Raw genomic sequence first — 23,809 nt, forward strand, 5'->3', positions numbered from 1 at the left:
ACTCAAAACCATGCATGTAGCATTTAAAGACTGTCAAATAATTACCAATAATATAGCAGGACCATAACTATGAATATAGTTTATAAATTGATAACGAACATAAACATACTAATATAACAGTGAGAACTGGAAGAGAGCAGGGGTATGATAATCCCCACAGAAAACTGTTATCAACACAATGGTAAGGCAGTTTAGCACAATGCAAGTACAATGGATCAAATCAAATGAAAACAAACATGTTAACAGTTATCATGCAAAATACTGTGCAGAATTTATGTTGTTTTGTATTGACACCCATACTCAAATGTTGTATATGACAGGTACCATAAAAAATGAAGAATGTAAAATGTTTGCATTGTCAGTCTAACACATGGTACAAATAAAATGAGTCCATCTTCTTTGGACATTGACACCATCAGTAAAGTATAACAACTCTGACTTTATCTCACACAAATATAACCAGGGAAACTGAAGCAGTATCATTGACTTAATATTTCAAATTAAAGAGGAACTGCATAGACAGATAGAAGGCATAATCATTTTATGGCTTCTCAGATTGCTATCTGTGACCACAAGTACATGTGTGGAGATGCCATGCGATTGGACAAGAGACAGGAAGATTAAATGAGCATGACAACCATTGACCAATGAGGTGGTATGGAAGCGCAAAGTAAATACAGTGATGATAATTGGGGCAGGGGGTGAAAGGGAGCACGAAGACGTCATCCCCCCAGTTCTGTCGTACTAGCTGATAGCTGAGAATGAGAAGAAAAAGTGGATTCATTTGTCACAAAATTATTTTTGTGGGACAAATGAAAATTATTCGACTGTCCTCTCATATTAAAATAAAAAGGTATATGCAATTAGAAATTAGTTATATTCAGCCATTCGAATTTGTGAGCCCTTAAAAGGACACATTTCTACACTTGATTAGAATTTTGACAGGCTATACTTTCAATGAGACCACTTCAAAAGACCAAGAACAGCTGCAGACTATAATGCTTCCTAATTTCACATTATTATAGAACGTCACCCCCAACACACACCTGTGTTTAAGGGGAGATATAACACAATTATGGACAATACACTGCCTGCAGCCTATTGCCTGTGGGTTTCTTTCAGAACCAAATAATCATCACTTTTAGGCTCAGGGTGCCTTTTGATAAATAATTAGTTCTTATAATAATTAATAGTTAGAGTTAATCATTTAAAATTATGTAGAGCATAACCATTTTCAGTTGGGGTTTATATTACATTGTAGACCTTATGTGGGATTTGGGAAACTGAAGAACAATATAGCAGTCCTATTCTAGCTCAGTTTTCTCTGTAAAAAGTGGTAACAAAATAGGGGAGGGTCTGGATATTTCCACAGATCCAGTAATGCCATTTGGCTGTCCTCTGTGGCTGTATAGGTTTTCACTCAGTGCCTGTACTAGAGATTGAAAACCCCTTAGTGCTCTGGACTGCAGGTCTTATAGCCAATAAATCATATCCTCAGTGTGAGGAACAGAATGCTCCATAACTTAAGCCAGATGGTGTGATGGAATCAGCCCCAATTTAAAAATAAAGAGTAATGCTCTTCTTACTGTCCCAGGTGGCTGTTCTGTTCAGTATACCCTGTTAAAGGACATTTTGTTCATTGGCACATCCTATAAGCTAGCGTTGGGATTTGATCCAGGATGAATATTTCTACATTACATGGATTTTTAAGATGAGCATGCATCAAAGTTAATGCATGAGCATATCTTAATTGGAAGCACATCATGCACACCCCTAATTTAATAAAAATCTGTAATAGTAATAGCACAATTTCCATATTGGATGGCTTGTAAGCAATCTGAAGTAAACCGCTCCACTTTCAAGTACAGGATGGTTTTTTTTTGTTGTATAATGATCAGCATCATCAAATGGATCTTACATAATCTAAATCCAATGTATTAAGGAATTTAAATGTTATAAGGGCCTACTATTCATACTGAGTGTACGGTTATTATTATTATTATTATTATTATTATTATTATTATTATTATTATTATTATGATTAACGACAGCATAGTCTAATCAATATGGCCAGCATAACAAGAAATATTAGAACTCAAATTTAACCAAAATAAAGTAATTCAGTTTACATTTTAACACATTGGAGACGGTCTATGTTGTGTATTTTTCCAGAGACAGTCTTTATTAATTAGGAGAAATTAATTGCTTTAGGTTGGTAGTTTAGAGTATAATATATAACAAGATAGTGCCAAATGAATATCTTGTGTAAATATACCAGAAATGGAAGCAGGTCCGCAATAAAGAAATATTTATTAGCGGATAATTATGATCGACATTATAGAATGGTTTCCTGAAATTCAGCTTATTGAAGCTACTTAAACAGTGTGCAAAGAGAGAGGTATGAAAAAGAGAAAAGTACAGAGGTGTGTATATGTTTGTGCATGTGCATGTGTGCGCATGTGTATGTGTGCGTGTGTACGTGTGTGTGTATGTGTGTTTGCACCACACATATACAAATGTGCCTTTGTGGAATGTTTATATGATACACAATGTGTGCTGCTATTGAAATGAACTGAGCTAATGAACTTACATCCTATATCAAAAGTTATTCAATGCAATTTTATGACATTACTAATTATTGTACAGGTGTAATGGAATATTACTGCCCGTGCGTGTGCATGTGCGTAATGAACTAGGCTGTGAATCAGACAGAGGGCTTCACCTGGATCCTTCTGATCCTTTTGATCTTTCTCAACTTGAGAGAGAGAGAGAGAGCGAGAAAGAGAAAAGAGAAAAAAAAAACAGTAAGAGAAATTGAGGATTAATGACTTTCCGGGGAAAGAACACGTTCCTAAAAGCGGGCTGCCTGACCCCTCACCCCCCAACAGAGCCCTCCAGGACCTTCAGACAGAGGGGACACATTCTGATGTAAAGCCAGGCAATGGACACATGTCTTACAGTTCCATAGATAGTCAAAGAAAAACAGAAACAGCCGCAAGGATCAGGTAAACAAAAAACAGTAAAGACAAAGCCGACAGAACATACAAAATACAGACTGGAATGTCAGAGGTAAAGACATACATGTAAAAGCTGTTGGAAATAAAGACAGGACATTTTTGGTGAACTGAATTAAAAACACGTAGAAGTACTCGATATGCATACACACAGAGTGCTGCGCTCCTCGCTCTTCCCAGCTGTGGTTGTTCTAATGTCTCTCGGCTCCAAGTGACATAGCACTGTCATATCTGTCCTGCATTGTGTACCAGTGACATGTGCTCACACAACTGAGGAATACACAGAAGCAAAGTAAAAATGCATTCAAGTCACAGGCATGAACATCAAACTCAAAAAAGCTTACAGATATCTCATGTTCGTCACAAACAGATGGACTTCTCAAAGTTTTTCCTGATTGGCCGGTGACTGACAAGAGAAACCGGCGGCATGTTTCTCGCGCGCGGTCTCCGGGGTGTGAGCAACGGATGAACGGAAAAAGGCTTGAAGCAAGAACGTGATTTCAGTCAGGGGGCTATTTCTGGGGTGTGGGTGGTGGGAAGGATGGGGAACGGAAAAAGTGGGCGACAAAGGATGAAGAGGATGAGGAAGGTACTCACGAATGGTTAAATCCATCACTTGAGACGCCAAGCAGAAGACAGGGTGCTCAAACATTTCTCTCTTTTTCCCTATAAAAGAGGATTTGGGCATGCGAGAGGCTTAGGTCAGAGGAAGAGAGGTTAAAGGTCAGAGGAACACTGTGCGTTAGGTCAGGGGTGAGGGGCCTGCTGAGATGGTAGAGCAGGGTGCAGAAGAGATTGGAAGTGGTGGGTGACAGGGGGCTTCGTAAATTGTTATTATTTGGGGAGGGTGGCTTGGTAATAGACAGGTACAGGTTCCTCGTAGGGCTCGATTTAACCATTCAGCATTCCCCAGGACTGAAATCTGGAAGAGTCTGAGAGATCTCTCTCAGACTGATGCATGGCAAAAAAACATCATGTGTAAAGGAAAATGTTAAATAGATTTGGCTCCAAGATACTAAGGGACAAAGCCTTTAGTATCTTTAAGACCTTCAGGTTTTTCTTCATAGACATTGACTGCAAAGTGACTTGCAAATGTGGCACAATAATTGATCGATAGCAAAGCTCTGCTCACCTTGGTGACAGCTGCTAAGTGTTGAATTTTTAGGAAATACAATTGAAATCATATACCTAAGCCAACTACAATAAGAGATAATTCATTATTTTTAGATAAGGAAATATACAAACAAGAAGCCTTCACTAAGGCCTTCAATATGTGGTGGAAGGATATATACAGGATGTGAAAATATCTGAATAAATTACTGATGACCACAAAACAAAATGTTACAATGTCAGACAAGTAAAATATAGGCTAACATGGTTAAATATTATACATGCTAGCTAACTTTAGCTAGGGGCTAGAATCAATGCATTGTAACCTTAATCTATGCCTAGATTAAGGTTACAATTCAGTTTACAGTAGTTCTAACATTTTATGTCAACCATTCCTCTCAACTAGTGGCTGCTACTGCTAGGAACCTACATAGCTGACTACCTAACATTTGTTAATTACGACCATACTAAAAAGTATTGAAAACTAGTAATGTTGGCCTGAAAGGGTAAAAAACCTTTTACAAGTTCCCCATGCACATCTTAAGACCTGAAATGATTAGATTCTTTGAAAACAATGGCATGGTCTTCCGCACCTAGCATTGCTTGTACAAGGTTATGGTGGATTATAACAATTGCCAAGCTGTGACTGGAGGATCAGGAACAAAGGCGGAGCTTTGCTAAAGGTCAACTGGGGTGGATATTTTGCATGTCTGTACATATATTACACATACATAAGTGTTAAATATATGTACACAAATAGAAACATTGAATAACTAGTCTGCAGATATTACAGACTGGGAGAAATTTGGTAGCTCAATGAGCATATCTGGGAAAGGCCTTTGCTAGCCTTTGTCTATCAAAGAAGAATTTCACATGCAGCTGACAGATGTTGGGTTGCCCGTGTAGGCAACCCGGCATGCTGTGTGTATTGGCTTCCCGGACACTCTTTATAGAAAGCTATAAATCAGTGCCGAGGCCAATCAAAGGAGGAGGAAAAGAGAAGGGAGCAGAGAAAAGGAGGGTGAGAGAAAGGTACAGACAAAAATTTTTGCTTCAAAGTATTTCCACACCAAAACGTCACTGTGTGGCAAGGGGTCAGGAACCAGCGAGAAGACTTGAGGTGCGAAATGGAACCCGAACAAAAGGCAGGGTACAGAGAGAGATCTAGTGATTCGGAATTGAATGCATTTTTACTTACACACCCTCTAACACAGAGTGAGTACCTGACAGACAGAGCAAATTAAAACAGACCTGAAATATAAGGTTATAAAGTTAATAGGCTGAAAATAAAACATGGCTGTCAGTCATGTGACAGACCATGCAAGTTTCCACTGCAGGTGGGAATAAAGTTAATTGACACAATAGGAAGTAGAAGGGCACACGGAAACATGAAACACAAGACATAAGCTATCATGCCTGTATGTGCTACCCTAGAATATTCACAGGTGCCAGTGATATAAAGTAGATTTGTGAGGTAAAGAGGTATTCATGCGAAAGACAGGTTTAATACTGAAAACAATTTTGGGTAAAAGGTCATTATCAAGGAATAGCTATATCCTTAGCTGTGCTGGCAAAGATAATTCAAGGTCAAAAATGTAAATCGTAAATCTGTTAGGGAGCACTGAATTCAGAATACAGAGTGTTAAATGCAGAACCCCACTCGTGCAAAATGTTTCAAGAATATTGGACAACAAAGGTTGTCATTTTTTTGTGAGATCATGTTATATTATGAAATGTCTCCAGAATGCCTGAGAACATATTTATTGTTTCGAAGAAACTGTTATCATCAAATAAAAACATTCCAGGTATGACTCATGCACACTTACTAGTAAAAGCCCAATGGTGAAGCACCATGGCAGAGACACATCACACGTTTTAATAATATTCCAAATGAAAGTTGAAATAGATTTGTTTATTTTTGGCAGCATTCCTAAACTAGCATGAATCATAGATATATATTTCACCATGTAGAAATGACAAAACATATAAAGTTCTGTAATTTCTACATGGTGAAACCAAAGTGTATACCCTTAAATAGAAGCACTTTAACCACGTGTGAATTGTTTGATTACAAATCGAAAATTGTGGCGTACAGAGCACACACACACTATATACACACAAATTTTAATTCAATATAGAACTGAATAACAGTTCATTCCTGTTGAACATTCCTGAATGTTCAGAGAACAAAATTGTTTCCCTCACCATAGTTCAGACACAATTCACAGAATCTGTTCCAGAGCCTCTAACCTGTACACAACTTGTTTATATACTGTAAACGCAATGGAAAAGAGATTGCGTAAAGTGTCCAACTTTGCCTGCCGTGTTAGGCTTTTCCCTACACATGTCTAACCAGTAAAAGCTAATTTTAGGTATTCAGGAAAATCAGGGATCTATTTGATAATACACGCATAACCCATATTATTCAGATAGCACCTGACAGCAATGTCGAACCTTAAAAATTTAAACATCACCCATATCAACAGGGGCTACGCAGAGCTACGCGAGAAAGGGATGCTACAGCAAGGCACCAGTTAAAGAGTCACTGCTCTGATTCGTCTGCCGCCATTTCCCCAAATCATCTGAATGCATAACAGCAGCAGTGCATTGAATTAGCATGGAAATTGCAAACGATTGAAGCTGAAAAGAATGACTCACTGTTAAGAGAAGCACTGTATAAATGAACTAATACATTTATGCACAATGCGCAAAATGACTCAAAATACTTCCTCTGAAGAAATCTGCAGACGCTGTACATTTTTATCCTGCTGCCAAAAAAAGATCATTGAGGATGAAGCTCCTCTGTTTAAAGAAATAACACATGGGGACCTGCGGGGTCTTCTGTCAGCTGCGGCCTGTGGGGTAGGGGTGGAAATTGGTGCTGTAGTTACCTTCCACTTTGGCATACTCAGACAGACGCTGGTAGTTGACCAAGGCTGCTTCCTCCAGGCATTTGCGGATCACGGTTTTAACCTCCTCTTGTGGAACTGGTGTTACAATGTCCTTCATTAGGACCTGCAGATCATTGTGAGGTGACATTTACTTTACTAATAACGAACCCTCTCTTGAGAATTCAAATGCATTAAGTATTTATGTGGCATGGAATGACATATTATGAATAAACATAATATGTCATTCCATGCGACAGATGATGAAAAAGTAACAAAATATAAAACTTCAGAGAGTAACAAAGGCATGACTGATGTGTTATTGAGTGGTGTGATCGCAAAACTGTGCTGTCTGTATCTAACCCCTCAGACTGAAATGAGGATAACGAGCACTCGAAACGAATCTTCTGGCCTGTGAACATACATAGCATTGATGCTATTATCATTGGCATATATCAAATGGGGTTCTCAATGGTTTAATGATTTTGGCTGATAATATGAACAGATGATCTGCAAATAAACAATAAACAAGAAATCAGATTTTAAGAGTTCTAAAAATCATAGTTTGTGCAAATGTGTAAGGCTTCTAACTCAGTAAACTATAATAATAGAGTAAAATGTATAAATTCAACTCCAACAGGGAATAAATCATTTCGATGGAGTACTCTCAGACTTGATTTAACCCTGATCATTTTACTGTATATAGGCCAATACATATAATTTTCTTTATATAATTCATAATCCGTTGCAGTGAACCTAAATGCATTTTTCTGTTCATAGTTGAGGAAGAGTAGCATACCCTTTCTAGTAAAGATAAAGTTGCTTTTAATGCTCCTTCAGGACGGCCAAAAGGGAAGCAATACCTACAAAATGAATCACAGTACAATACAACTAAATACATTTATTATTACAAAAATGACTCTAATAAAATATATATTTTTTACATTTACATACATATAATGCACAAATGAGTGTAATAATTATAACAAAAATGTGAAATAAGAATGTTATAAATCTAAGTCATAGGAGTAAAGATAAAACTATAGACTATTATTAACAGTTCTTTATCATAGATTAATAAAAACTAAAATTGCAGGTTGTATATTTTCCCCTCACATATTACAGATATTCCAAATAATCATAACACCATAAGAGCAGACTGTTCCCTAAATAAATACCGTTTGGAGAAAGGAAAATGGCACAAACATTTGATCAGCGTATTTCACTTCTTTGTATGCTTGGTTCTTTCTCATGCACTCGGAAGGTCCTGGACACAGGAGCGGGTACCCACCTGAAGTGTGTGATCTGGTTCTCCAAGAGCACCCGCAACCGCTCTTTTATCTCCTCAAATCGTTCTTTCTCGTCAACCTTTACAGTCCCTATTCCGTCTGGCCTGAAAAGTAAAATAAGAAACAGTACCACTTGAAATTAGTCTTTCACTTCCTACAGTATACCTCAGCTCATATGCTTTTATAGAAACAAGGATTTTTAAATAGATGTTGACATTTTTTGGTTGGTGGGGGGCGGGGGGGTGGTCAATTTATTTAAAAAGTGAACCTGCACCTGTAGTGTCTTTTACCTCTAGGCCAGGTGTGGGCAGTCAGGCTGGAAAGCATCCTGTAACCATGGGCATGTATCTGTTTCCATGGGCGTGTACCTGTTGTAGCTGCTCTTACCTGTTGCCATGGACATGCGAGGCGCAGAAGGCAAAGCTGTAGTGCAGGAGGGTGGGGTCAATCATGGCTCCATTTTCAGCTCTCTCCAGCAGGTCGCCCAGGTAACACAGGTGTCTGTGGCATCCCCTCACCCCGTTCCGTGCGCAGTACTCGTCCAGAACGAACACCTGGCCAGGGCTGAACCAGCCCTGTGAATAACACACAGTACAAACACTTTAGCAGAGCTCCCAGGCCTAATAGAGATTGCACACACTTTAACACGGGTCTCAGGCTAAATACAGATTACATATACTTTACCACAGTTAAGTTAAAAACCTTTTAGCGTGGACAGGTAAAACATCCACCACATCAAAGCAGGTGTGAATACTTACTGCATGTAGGCAGAACAGAAAGGCGTTTAATGTGAAACACCTAATCAGTTGTGCAGGCGGGAAAGGAGAGCATGCGCTTTGTAGCGGGTCAGAAAACAGCGCACTTCGTTCTACTCACCAGACAGGAGTAGGAGTCATTGAGCCTGTGGTCCAGGGTGAGCCGTTGAACCATCTCGAAAAGCGAGGCGTGGTCAAAGCTACATGGGTTCGCGGAGATAAATTCATCCATCCCATGTTTCTGAGCTCTGTCCGCGTCTATCCGGCCGATCGCACATGGAAAAGGACAGGATTCACAGGAGACACAGGGTCAGCCAGCGGCGGGAGGCAGCGCAGCACAGTGAGCACGCTCCCTCTGGCACCACACAACACTGCACTTCTCTATCCAGAGAGGCTGGTCTACGGTTTTAAAAAAATGGCAAATTAAATCGGTACAGCTTTACATTGTCAACTTGCATCATCTCAGCTGAGCAAAGTTGGGCTGCGCTGGAGCGAAACTCCATTTGGCAAATCTTTCGTACAGCACAACCAACATGGACGTATGTAATCTTCACAGTGCATTCATGCATGCACGGGTCATTTGGGCTTAGCTGTGTCTTTTTTTTTGTTAATTGAAAATGATTGGTGAATGTGTCCTGATTGATTTTTTTTGTTGTTGTTGTTGTCTGTTTGTTTTGGAGACAGTGGTGGGTTTGCGAAGATGAGGTACAATGTGTTCTCCTTCATGTGTGTAAAATAGATTCTGCCATTCGCTCTGAGCACTTTTCATTCATTTCCTAACAAATGATGAGTTGAATACTGAAAGAAAACAAAGAAAAAAGGTGATTGTTGATGGTAACTTCAAGATTTCCTTTTTTGTTTGCTGTTCATGTTGAGATAAAATTTAGTCAGAAAGAAACAACAGGCAAATTGAAAAAAATATTGCTTCCTGTAGGAAATGGAAACTGGAAATTGGAGCTGACATACGGAAAAAAACCTCAAAACATTTGATGCCGTGCCAGCCTCAGCTAATAATATAAGGAAATAGAGACTGGACAAAGCAAGGGACTCAATGTGTGCTTGGGGTGAATTACAAACTTTACTGCACTCTAACTTTTCTTTTCACTCTCCATCCTGGAGGTCTGTTCTCCTGGAGCTCAGTGTGCCTGGTTAAAAGTAGGGGTGGGACCGTTTACTGCTTTGATCTTTTTATTATTTTCAGGTGAGAAATATTACACAAGCACTCATAAACATATCAATAACCTACCTAAACTGCTGAAATGTCATAAAAATTCATTTCCATATTTTTTCTATAATTTATTTGTTGACTAGCATCCTGATGGGAGCAGTAGTCATAAGTATAGCTAGAGAGGGAATCCTATTATGGTTTTAAGCTTTTGTTACATAATATGCGATTATTTAGAGTCATTAGCTTTACATGTATGGTACTTTCCTGGGCGTACTGTACGTACATACAGTAGAACCTCTACTATGCAACATTCCACTTTTCCCGAATATTCTACTTCCCAGAATCTGGGCTGAGGGTTTTTTTAAATTTTTTATATGCATTTCCCTTTTCCCGTCTACCCAAAGTGGTCGATGTAATCAGCAAACGTCTCCTGCAGACTCACAGGTGGGGGTGAGAAAATATAGAATAATATGTCATTTAAAAAAAAATACTAATTGAACAAAAAAAATTAAATACACCTGGGTGCATACGTTCAAACATCCAGCACTGAGAAGTAAACAAATAAACACAACCCCTCTCTTTCATTTATTTTTTGTAGCCCAAAGGAAGTTGCATTGCAGATTTGGCTTTCAAGAAAAGATTGTACATCGTGCGAGAGACATTTCAGTGTACATTTTTCTCCAGCGGGCATCATGTATTTGTACACTTAACTGTCCCTCTCTCCTGTTTAATGGTTTTCATTTGGAACCACTGTCAAGTGTAAGAGGTGGTTTACTTCAAGTAGTGCATTTAGTTTCCACAATGTCACAAGACTTAAAGCTAATTGTTTTTCAAACTGAGGCCACTTCAACAATGTAGTCTAGCTTCTACAGCATTTTCATGTCTTTGTTTCCCAGAATTGCTAAACAAGCAATGTCTGAAGCCTATCAGTCTACTAAAGCCTGAATATTTTTGGAAAGGAGCTGTCTGGTGCTTATTCACTTATTCCTGTCTCAGTGTTCTGTGTGAAGTGGGCTAAAGCTGGAGAAAATGCTCTTTGAGGCCTTTATGGTCTGTTCTTGTAAAATAGGGTTTAGACACTACTAGATTACTACAGTATTGTCATCGTGTTGTCATTCTGTAGAGAAAATTGTAAAATGTCACACCCCTAGTTTAAACACGACGTGGGCCACCCACCACTCCAGCCAAGCTGGGAGCAGGCCTCTCGCCTTCTGTAACTCTCTCCTTTCAGAGCTAAATAATTTAACACTCCATTTTCCCTCTTTATTGCTGAGTGGATTAAGTGTTTCCTCAAGACTGCCTGGCCCTGGTTCAACAGTGCCCTACAATTCTGTTTCTGCCCTGAAACATTCTAGACCAAATCGTCATTCATTTGAACAGAATATTATCCTTTCAACAACGTTTAGCAAGAATCTACTGGTTCATTATCCTGGTAACTTTCAAATAGCATTTCAGTGAGAGAAGACTAGAACACAGCCTATATATAATACTGTATATTTTGAAACTTCTTTCTGTTTATGCAATTCTGATGATGTCACTGAGGAGCTAATTACATTTTAGTTAAACCTCAAGTGCTCAAAGGCACCCCTCATTTAAAATTGCTGGATGTTTCATTATAACATAAAAATAGCCCACAAAACATTGTTGTATTCATTTTCCAAAAGGATGTAATGAATAAAATAATCTGAAACAATTTGAATTGATGCAATACATATGGAGGAACTCTGAAATAAAAGATGTCATTGTTTCCCTCTCATCTTGGAGCTTGTCATGCTTGTTTGACATTAAAAGAGAGGAGATGAAGGTATATAGACAGTGACAAATGATGGTACTGTACAACTTAGCCTCCTCAACAGAAGAGGGAGAGACAAGATGACAATGATTTATGACTGTCATCCTTTTTTAAATACTTGTTAGAGTCTTGATGTGACTGTCGGGGCCATTTAGAAAAACAACCCACCAAAAAATCTACCATGGGCTAGTATCTTGACTTATGTTCAAGCCTCACTTTACCCAACAGGAAATTAATTTTTTTTTTCTTCTGATGAAGAGTGGGCAGGGCTTGAGGGGCCTCTAAATAAGACCTGGGTCAAATACTTTATTTGAAATAATTTAACCCTTTAGACGCCAGTAAAATGCCACCACACTGCTGACTATTTTAAAATAAACAAATTCACCAATATGCTTCTTTCATATTTGTATAAATGTATGTGTTGTATGTAGCACACATGTCTCATTGGGAATTCTCAGTGGTCTGCAGTACTGTTTTGATATTTTACCAGCATCCAGCATTTCAAAGTACCCCAAATATGTATTAGGACCAGGTCCGATCTAAAAAAAAAATAAAATAAAATAAAATAAATTAAAAAAAACAATTCATAGTTCAGAAGCATAAGGGAAAATTAAACAAAGTGTTAGGGGGGAAAGATTTTCAAATTTGGCCATCCCTATTGAAGTGCTCCTATGTTCTGAAGACCACTTGCAACATAACTGAATACATGACTAATACACTGGACTGAATGTATGGAGATGTGTTCTGTCAATAAGCGTATTAACCAAGTGGGAAGAAAATTTTATTGTCTCAGTCTCCGCAGTGAACATGAATGAAACTGAATGATAGATGGTCAGTGGGCATTTATTTCAACATGAGCCTCATATCACAGGAAGGGGTCACTGCATGCTGTGGTTTCCAAATATGCAAGTTTTTCTTTTGTTAGTATGATAATTTTCTGTGTTTATTTTTTTAGGTATTTGCAAGTTGACAATACTGAGTGTAATCATGAATTCTACAGAGCACTTCAAGCATACCACTACAGTAGTAGTCTATCAGGGTAGCAATGCGTTTTGGTGCAAATACATGGGTATAGTACAAAGCTGACAGAGCGGATCGTTCTTTGAGAGATGTGGTGGTTCGGGGTGGGGGGTGGAGGGGGAGGGGGTAATCTTGTATTTCCACCAACAAATGTATAACATCACATTGGCAATTCTCCTACTCAGGCATCCAAAGAAAAAAAATAATAAAAACTTGTCCTTCCTAAAGGTGGTAAACAAGGTCTAGCATCTATCCAAAGGCCCATCTACTGTGGAAAACTCTGGAGTATTGCAGGGAGAAGGGAATGACATCACCTGCTCCTTGTCATTGTCATTCAGAATACTCCAAGTACATATTTGCCAACTCTCATAAAAGAAGACAAAAAGAAAAGAAAAGGAAACAAATTTAGCCCTCTGTGGTAAAGCATTGAGCCCAGGGTGAAGCTAAACAAACCTGTGTTTCTTTCAGCATATAAAACCTAGGGAACATGTTTGGTTGGCCGTGCAAAACATCTCTCTGTCAGTCATGAGAGGCCCACTGACCTATATGTTTGGTCTGGCCCACTAGACACATTCCGAGGTATTTGTTTCTTAAAATTTTTCAAGGGCCAATCAAGATACATCATATAATAAATGTCAGGTGAGCATCACAAAAACAGCCATCGATGCTCTATAAAATGTCTTGTGTTACATTCATATGTAATTTAATAAAAATCTGCAATTATTCATATTGCTGGAAGTCAAATGTTTTCTTAACAAATGTTTGCCTGTTATATACTATGATTAATGAATAATCCAACTATCATTGGATTTTAACTCCTGGCTTTACTTTACATCTGAATATAAATTCTAAATTGTTTTCTCTTTTGTAAACAAAAGCAATATCATAAAACAATGTGAACTACTGAACACAGCCTGTGCGTGTGGTTCTGTGCATCTCTGTTTAACATATCACCAGAATCTGCTTTACTCCGAGGTGCTCTTAACACCAATGAATATTTGGAGAGAGAAGGCAATTATGCAAATAAATCATAACAATTGAACCAAAACGATAAAGATAAAGAGTTACATGCATCCTCATCTGCCAAAAATGGAAGCTGATATTTCAAACCTAAGAGTTGAGGAAATCAAAGAGAAAAGAGTCATCTAAAGAGGTCTAGACATGAAGCGAAATTTGAGGGAAGGAAATTAAAAAAAGACTGCATTTGTCAGATAATCTGGGGAGATTATCTGAACTGTGCCAGCTACAGGGAAGCACTTACCCTTGAGTCCAGCTAGAAGATAGCAGGGTAAGAAGAAACAAACCAGAATAACATAAAGACTAGCAACAAGGCTGAGGAAAGCAGACAGGAGCCCTAACCTAGCAGCTGAAGGTCTAAAAGGGTTACAGGCAAAGCATGAAAAAGAACACAAGACAACTCAAAACACAACCTGTACCAACATGAGAGAGAAAGAGAGAGAGTAAGAGAGAAAGAAAGAAAGAGAGCAACGGTCTGAACATTCTTGTCCTCCTCACTCTGCTGCAGATCATTTGTTTAAAGAGCTGAAGTTTGTATCTCTCTACTACATTCTAACACAAACACCTCAGTACTCTGTCCATTAATACAGCACACTTAAACTGCACTGCAAAAACAAAACACAATTTCTCATTTTAACATTATCTGAAAATGAGGAGGAATTATTTTTCAGTTTTCTTAATTTTAAGGAGAATGTTTCATGTGGTTCCTGTTTTTCTTGATACTGTGTTTTGGCCTAAAGACTAAACGTTCAGTTTTAAAATCTATTTTGTGTTGGATAAAAATGAGAGTATTTTAATGACTTGTATTAAAAGATGCTTAAAGCAGCACTGTACAGTTTCATCAGATGTATCACATAAATTAATGCTTAATAAGCCAAAAATTCCCAATTCAGTACACCATCCACACAATGTAAATAATGGTTTAGTCACCTGACAATAATGCCACAATAGTTTTCAAGGGACCTATTTTACATATACACTTGTTATTTCTTAAGAAGTGTATACGCAATATAAATTTCAAATCCATTCATATACAGTATCTTCTGTCAGGTAATAATGGGTCTAACATGAAGGCTAACACGTTTGTACTCAAATCACACTCTAATGTCACAATCAAACATTAAAATTGGTATTTGAAAAGGATGACAGTATGCACAAAACTGCTTTAAGGACATAACTGCTTGTTCATTACTGTGCTTTCCTGATAAATTACCTCAGGTCTTGAACATAATTATATAATATTAGAATGAGAAATATTTCTCTTGTAAGAAAAGCACTACTTGCAGTGTAAATGTGCTCATCTTTCTCAGCCATAAATGAGCAGGATGAGGAAATATGGATATCAGTATTCTGATACGCTTACCTCTGTTGCTCAAAATCACCTTTTAATGAAAATATCTTTTCACATGAATATAAGTGGCAAATGACTGTTTTGTTTGTTACAGAATTAGATGCTATGCTTGTGATAATATTTTTTAAATTTCCTGAACATTTCTATCATGTATTTTCCCTCTTATGAAAGATACATATGGGGAGATTTAAGCATTGCGTACAACCGTTTTAAAATGTGACTAAAAGGAACGTGGATATTTAAATTGCATACAATTTTTATAAATGTGAGGTACATATGCAGGATAATTACCTAAATAACTCAGTTTAACTACCTTGCCCTAACTGGACTTGAACCTATAACTTCTGAACTACAAACCCAGTTCCCCACCCATTATACTAAAGTTCCAACTCTATTAATACATATGCAAATTACATGATCTTTTCACCTTAAAATCAACAGCTAATTCAGACCCAATAAAGCAGGTGAAGTGAGTTCAACAGCTTTAATTGGTCCGAGTAACAGCGAGAACCAGAGGACCTTGCAGCTTTCCAGGAGTGCATGCTGTCCACGGTGAATAGTGCTCTGTATTTCCAAGCTGGTGGACTGTGCCACTAAATAGACGTTCAGTCAAATATAGAAAGATATTCGTAACCTTCGCAAACTGGTAATTAAAAAGCAACATTGAAAACGTAATCTTATACAGTATATTTTCAGCTCAAGTTAAACTAACAAGAAACTAATACTGTGACTGCAGCTTATGTTTTGTATTCCAACCATCAACCTCTCGCATACGATAACCTTCAGAATGTTCTAGAATCGAACAAATCCTCTGCAGCAAAGTTTGAGTTTGAGGCTTCTCCTTCCCGACCACATGCCATTCAAAACCACCAGGGACAGAAACATGTACGCTATGCCACAGTGTTTCAGGGACAGGGGAGGAACCGGAGGGGGAGGGGGGATTGGGGGGTGGTTGCCACTCTTAGATAGCTTTGAATGGCATCAGCTGGAAAAGGGAATCAACCAAACTAATGTTCACTTTTTAGACAAATAAATCAATGAACAAACAACATAGACTTCATGTTTGTAGATTTTGCCCAGCAGTTTATACTTTGGCTGTAAATCTATCCTGTGGTTCATATGTACCTTGTTATTATATAGAAAACATCTTAACAACACATTATAAAATTGCACTATTCTAGCATATTCTAAATGTGCGTTATTGTAACAAATTCTACTGTACTGTCTAAGCCACATTCTGTAACCCTTTCTGGAAAACAAGAATACTGCAGATATTTTTTGAATTGCAGTTAATTCATACATTTCTATGCCTTTTAGTTTATTGCATTTAAAAAAAACTGTGCACCTTTAACTTAGACCCAGACTTGCTTTAAAGTGTCAGGTCCTTTCACAGCTAACGAGAAATATGTGATTGCGTTCTGATGTAGTCTAATAGGGTACGTACCGCCTTCTTTTGAAAAGTTTAACGGTAGTAGCAAGAACACAAACAGAGGGGGTCAGAAAAGAATAAAGGAATAAACACATTACAGACAGAATGAGGTGGGGAGGGGGGAGGACACTGCATTGCTTTCGGAACTCTTACCTCCTCCTGAGCGTTCAGATCAGTGGGCCTGCTTAAAGGTGCAAAGTGCAGGAGAGAACCCGTAAGACTCACACAGGCTTTTACTGTGTGGTTACGTGACCTCGCAAAGCCGCTCAATCGAGGGGGAACCTGCCAGACAGTTCGCACCTTCCTTTCTAGAGGAGACGAGAGCTGCTCGTTACAGGGACGTTGCACCCCCGCCCCCTTCCCCGCCCTGTCGTTTTGACAGGAAAGGTCGGGTGCAATGAAAGAAAAGAAAAAAAGGGTTTGCACCTTTAAACACGCATGAGCTGAAATTGGGGTTTTCAAGAGATTGGTTGGCAGAGTCGTGAGGCTGGCCTACAAGGAGTTCTCTTTCTGCCCTACGGTGTAGCAGTGGAGGGTGAAGGCGGCAGTGTGCGGCGTTAGGGGTAGGGGGTCCCACCCCGGCGCTGGGGTTACTTACAGAACTGGGAGATGGGCGCGTCCATTTGGGGTGCCGCGCCCCCCTTGGCGTTGAGTTTCTGAACCTGGGTGGGCGGGACTGGCTTGTGGGACTGGCCAGTGGCCCGGTACATGGCTTGGACCCACAGGATGCGGTCCTGCTCATCATCGCTGGCGAAGATCACAGTGTCTCCCTCCTTCACGGCATTAAAAAAGGCCCTTCCGCCATCCAGACCTGCAGGGGGCGGGGCATTCCTGAGACTGGAGAATGATGAGGGGGCGGGGTGGGAACTTGCTGGGAACAGGGCTTATTAGGAAGAGGGCGGAGCTAAATAAGAACAGGGTAGGGCTTAATGGGAGCAGGGCAGGGGTTAACGAGAACAGGGTGGCACTAAGTAGGGACAAGGAGGAGCTAAGCAGGAATAGGGTGGGGATAAGTGGGAATTTAGTGGGACTAGCTGTTGACAGGGAGGGGCTAGGTGGAAATGGGGTGAGGCTAAGTGGGAACATGGTGGGACTGGATGGGAAGAACAGGATAAGTCCAGCAGGGAAATAGTAGAGCCAGGACACAGAGTGCTGAGATACCTGGCTGAGGGTCAGTGTAGTCCACAGTGTACCCATCGAGCTGAAGCAGCTCCTGGGGCTCTGCTTTCTTCTCCCTGTAGCTGCACATGGCAAAGGTGTACTGGCTGACCTGGAGAAGGGCAGAGGTTTCACATTATACAAACACCTGCAGATGTACGTGTGTGGTTATGTAGGCTATAATTCAGTGGTATTGGATGTAATTTGTAAGTTTGTAAGTTCGACAACTGGTTATGTAGGATATAATGCATTCACATTTCTGCTATACAAGCTGAGCAGGTAAAATAGAAATGTCACACACAGCTAGCTAGCTGGCTAGTGGTTAGCTAACCAGAATCTATATTATTGTGCAGGTATCCCTGTTGTTTGTGCCCTGGGTAATACGTATTTACATTTACCAAAATGCAACCACAGAAACGTTCCTCAAAAGACATTCCTAAGCAAATAGCACACCTACACTTCTAGCAAGTATCAGACCTAAGGCAGAAAGTTCTTGGGGTGAGGCCTCATAGACAGGGCCTTACACACAGAATGATTCAGACAGCTTAATAGCTAGGCTTCACTCAGATTCAGTGGCAGTGAGTGATGCGGAAACAGGGGAAGCTAAAACGTTACCTTTAAACTGATATCCGCTCAACCTGTTCCCTTTATTTTATTCATGATTAAATAAACTTTCCTTGATTGACAACCCAACAATTAATCTGTGTAATAACAAAAGCCAAATGGTGTAATGACTACCAATTTTATTTTTTGATAGTATGATTGTTCTTTAATCACAAACTTGTGCAACTTATTTATAGCAACAGATTATTTAAACGGGTGGATAACTGTAGGCCTACTTTTCGTTCGCTGTCCAAATTCATGAAGTATTGGTGAAATAATATGGGCTAATCTGTTAATATTCTCCAGTTTAAATGCTCTTCCCAAACATCATTGGATAGCCTTGTTTATCTAAATCACATTTTGTCACATAGCCTATTTATATTATGCAATGTGACTGAATGTAATGTGAAGAAAGAGGAAGCAACATCATGAGTTTGTAGGCAGTGATACGAACATTGATGTCACCATCCCCTGAATTCATACAGAATGTAAAATAGGCTATAATTATCCACAAATTTAGATACGTTGTTGGTAATATAAGAAAATTCTGTATAGAAAAAGCAGTAAAATATTATTTACAGTCAAGCCTGTGAAACATAATTGGAATAAATGTTTAGAAAATAGGCCACTGACAGGTGACAGCCAAAATAAAAAGACATTTTACAGTTGAAAATATTTAGATAAAGTTCGATGCAGACGTTTTGCCATCCCCGAAGATTGGCCGGTCAGAGAAGCTTTCATTAGGAAACATCCCATTCAAGCAAATAAGCTTTAGCGGTAAGTGTTTTCAAAAATACCAGGTGCTTGAATACAGGTGATGGTGGTGATGGTGGCGGTAGTGATGAAACTGACAGCGATGTAGTATAGTATTGCAAGGCACTGTACTGTACGATGGCCAATTCTCACATTTCAGTGAATTATAGAAGATGCACTGATTTTTTTGTTTGTTTAAAAAACACTAAAACTAAAATGAATTATTATAAGACGATGTTGGTTTTATGTTAAAAATATATATATTTTAAAGAAAAATAAATAAAACTTAAATATGCTGTTTGACTAAGTATTCACCCCCTGTGCTCTGCAAGGTCCAGGTTTGCACCAGACAAGGAAGCAATTGCTTGACCACTGGCTTCTATCCGTGAACCATTAAAGTAACTGTTGCATTTTCTGGATTAAAAACCCCACTCTGCTTAGGAACATTTGTCACTGTCCCATTTTAGCACCACACCCTCCTCTGCCTTCACCCCATTCATATCTCAATACTCAGTGCTTTCCCGAACTGTTCAGAACAGTGTTTACATGTGCCAATCAGTTACCTGCACCAGGACGAAGAACCTTTTCTTCCACCTCTTCCATACATTTTTTCCAAATGCCCAGAGATACCTGCAAGACATAACTTTATTAATAAATGACCTGAAATAAAAACCTGTCAAAGAGGACTTCATTGTGAGTAGTCATGACTCAAAACATAAACTAAAACGCATTATTTTTATTTTTAGTTACTATTTCTCACTGGTTTCCAGTTCTCATTTTTTTCATAGCCAAGCATTCAGGTCTTGCAGAGTTCAGCCTGTGCAAATTCTTCTTTGGTTGGGTGTGTCAGAATAACTCCTCAATTCCAGCAACATGAACATAGCCGTGGTGATCTATGAGGGAGGACTTTCCAGTGAATAAATTTATAGTGTGGTTGCCTTTGGTAATCACACTATTATTATCTCACATAATAGTCTTGTTCATTACACCCAGTTTTTGGACCGCTACTCCTCCCAGTGTTTTCGCACCACATACACGTGCAATGTGTCAAATCCCCAAAACCTAACCCTGACCCTAACAGTAACAATAACCCTAACCCTAGCTGCAAACCAAACCCTAACCCAAAACCTAGCTGTAACTCTAACCCTAACCCTAGCTGCAACCCAAACGCTAACCCTAACCCTAGCTATAACCCTAACCCTAACCCGAGCTGCAACACTAACCCTCACCCTAAATGTAACCCTAACCCTAACCCTAGCTGTAACCCTAACCATATATGCAACCCTAACCCTAACCCAAGCTGTAAATCTAACCCTAACCCCAGGTGCATCCCAAACCCTAACCCTAGTTGTAACCCAAACCCTAGCCCTAGATGTAACCCTAACACTAACCATAGCGGCAACACTAACCGTAACCCTAGCTGTAACCATAACCGTAACCCTAAATCTAGCTGTAAAATAAACCCTATCCCAAATCATAACCCTAACCCAAGCTGCAACCCTAACCCTAACCCTATTCCTAGATGTAACCCTAACCCTTACCCTAGCTGCAGCCCTAACCGTAACCCTAACCTTAGCTGTAACCTTATCCCTAACCCAAGCTGTAACCCAAACCCTAGCTGTAAACCTAACCCTAACCATAGCTGCAACCCTAACCCTAGCTCTAGCTGTAAACCTATGCATAACCCTAGCTGTAACCCCAACCATAACCCTAGCTGCACCCGTAACCCTAACCATAGCTGTAACCCTAAACCAAAAGCTGCGAAAGCCAGTGAACAGGGTTACTGCCCGTTTGTTTTCATTTCTTTAAAGTTGCAGTCAAGTTGCATTGTGAGGCTTGAGTCTTTTATGGACCACCTGTTGTCACTGACAATGTTACTCTAGCTAACATGAGAAGAAGGACTCAGCATCAACATTGTTTACAGAGGCTGTCAAATATTTGATTGCAACAACTGATATTAGGCTGTGTTAAGACGGACAGTTACTATCAAAAACTGCCAAAAATCACAGAAAGCACTAGAAATGGGGAAAGTCACAGAACTTCCCAAAAAAATGGCAAAAATCACAGAATCTGTGACACCTAGGACTTCCGTGACAAACACCCAGCCCAGCCTTAGAAATAATTACTCTTCCGGAAAAAATAAAAGATGACCAAGAACCTCTCACACAACAATCCCATTCCATCCCAGCAATAGTCAACCTCCTTGCAACATTATACTATCTTACATCTGTACCATTTTATTAAACAAATGCCGGAGCAGCTGGAATATCAGTCTGCATTTTTCTGTGTGCTGTCAAAACTGCGGGATATGCTCTTAAGGAGCAACAGCCGATAACACATTAATTTACCCAATTTACCCATACAACCAGTGAAGATAGTCAATTCACTAAACATGAACTGTGTCTTTTTAAGCTCTGCTTTATAAGCAAAATGAGATTAGTAGGCAGTCCTATTTGCTGATTGCATAATTAGTTGCAGCCATAGTAAATAAGACGTTGATTTCACTCAGATTGTGTACGCACCAACATACCCTTGTCAGGCTGTAATTTGTGCTGGGAGCTTTATGTATGTACATCTCTCCCCAGAATTAATTAATATATTGCAAATAATACTATCTCAATTTTCTAGTTCTCCTTTAAGCACAGCAAACAAAGTGATATAAATCCACATGAAAAACAGAGAAATGTATCTTTGTCCATGGGAAATGGTCCTTATTTGAAAATTTCACTGAAAATTTTGTTGCCATTGCTTGCCTTTTATCATCTGCATTGTACAAGCAATTCTGGGGTACCAGCTACATTCTGACCACATTCTGTTGCTGCAACACTGCAGTGACATTGCAACATGAGGTTTGTGAATGACCCACAGAGAGCTGCTTCACATTCGCTACGTGTCATATTTCCAGCAGTATGAGAAAATGCTGACACGGCATCCTTACCCACAGTGCTTCATGTTCTGAGGTTTGTCCATGCGGATGGCCAGCTTGATCTTTAGATCGTGGTCAGGACAGGCCTTAGTCAACGCCATTTTATGCAGTTCAGATTGCTTAGGGCTGTTCGGGGTTGGGTGGAGGACAACCTGTGTACATAATTTAAAAAATCAATACATTTCAGTGAAAATAAAGCTAGTTTACAGGATTCTAGTACCTGATTGATTGGGAAAGATGAATAAGGTAACATGGTGAACGGTCTGTAGTCCTTATTGTAAATTATATTTCCATTAATGAGTTGCAATAGATTGTGGTTAGTGCAGTCAAAATATGTTGGCTGTCATTCCTCAGTCATTACTGCAGATAAACTGAACTCATATTTTGTTGTTTTTTTTTTAAAACTTGGAATTCATTCACCTAAAGCTGTCCTGCCAGCCCTTAAAATGCTTTAAGACGTATGATCACAAATATGTGATCAGAATGTTCTTAACTGAGAATCGTAGCACTGGTGTAGCAACCACTACTGATAATGGAAAGCCACGGAGTTCTAGAACACTGTCTTAGAATTTTGAAAAAAAAAAAAAAACATTCCAAAAAAACCTACACTTCAAAGGATTAATCTGGGGTCCCTTTAGCTGTCTCACTATCAAAGGGAAGGCCCAGTATTAGTCAGTCCGGGGAAAACTGCTGAGGATTGCTCTTCTCCGAAAACTCAAGCTAATCCATTGCGAAAGCCAGTGAAAGCTGGGACTGGTTAAGGAGCTCTATGAGAGCAGGGCTCTGCAGCAGCATAAGATTAAAGGGCCCTGTCACAGTCAAGGTCAATGCAACAAGGTGACACCTAACAGCTTTCACAGCATCCACGCCTTCACCGGGAAATTTATCTGCTGCATTTACGTGGGAAACGGTGAGACGATCATCCTTTCCATGGTCAGCGATGGCCATAAGATAGGTAAAAGACAGGTTCCTGCATGTCGGCTAATTTCAGTGTCGCTAATGTCTCACGTTTAGATTGTTATACCAAAACGGCAGTTTTTATGCTATCATTCACGGGAGAATATAATAAAATTAATTCATACATTCAACTTGTTTTTATTTTGGCTTGTGGTCAATCCAATAGCAATATAAGCATTAGCTACAGCAAGATTCTGAAATTTGCTTGCTTTGATTTTTACCTTACAATTTACTCAGACTCAAAAACCTTTAGATTGAAAATGGCTGAATTAAGAGTGGTGAGTAACAATGGACACCCGCAGACACTGTGGCACTCCAGGACCAGCTTCAGATCGCTGACCTTAATAAACTAAACAGGATGAACTGCTGCAAAAGTCCACCACAGTCAGCAGACAGTTTAGCCAGGGAACCCTTACGGTCAGGATGCAATTTAAACAAGGGCAGAGTGTACTGGACCATTAACTAGGGAATTTAAATGAGGACACAGTGAATCTGACCATTAGCAAGGTGTTTAAATGAGGACAGAGTGAATCTGACCAATGGCAGAGAGTGTAAATGAGGACAGCGTGAATCTGACCA

At 39.4% G+C, this 23,809-nt stretch overlaps 1 protein-coding gene across 22 annotated transcripts in view; it reads right to left on the minus strand.

Moving 5' to 3' along the window:
• LOC135234583 (calcium-dependent secretion activator 1-like) overlaps positions 1-23,809 on the minus strand; it is a 113,369-nt gene that overhangs the window by 24,438 nt on the left and 65,122 nt on the right. For 8 of the 22 annotated variants that reach the window (XM_064299312.1, XM_064299324.1, XM_064299311.1 and 5 more), the window contains 11 exons: positions 22,286-22,425; positions 19,911-19,977; positions 17,995-18,103; positions 17,432-17,644; positions 14,298-14,309; positions 9,178-9,314; positions 8,689-8,876; positions 8,304-8,405; positions 7,812-7,875; positions 7,016-7,139; positions 3,612-3,680 (listed from right to left, as the gene is read on the minus strand). In XM_064299312.1, coding sequence (XP_064155382.1) covers positions 3,612-3,680; positions 7,016-7,139; positions 7,812-7,875; positions 8,304-8,405; positions 8,689-8,876; positions 9,178-9,314; positions 14,298-14,309; positions 17,432-17,644; positions 17,995-18,103; positions 19,911-19,977; positions 22,286-22,425 — 1,225 coding nt within the window. Of the gene's footprint in view, positions 1-2,722; positions 2,756-3,611; positions 3,681-7,015; positions 7,140-7,811; positions 7,876-8,303; positions 8,406-8,688; positions 8,877-9,177; positions 9,315-14,297; positions 14,310-17,431; positions 17,645-17,994; positions 18,104-19,910; positions 19,978-22,285; positions 22,426-23,809 lie in introns of all 22 variants that reach the window. The other 14 variants (XM_064299327.1, XM_064299313.1, XM_064299319.1 and 11 more) reach the window with 5 other exon arrangements.

The sequence above is a fragment of the Anguilla rostrata genome, chromosome 11, assembly GCF_018555375.3.
Source record: "Anguilla rostrata isolate EN2019 chromosome 11, ASM1855537v3, whole genome shotgun sequence".
In the NCBI taxonomy this organism is placed as follows: domain Eukaryota; kingdom Metazoa; phylum Chordata; class Actinopteri; order Anguilliformes; family Anguillidae; genus Anguilla; species Anguilla rostrata.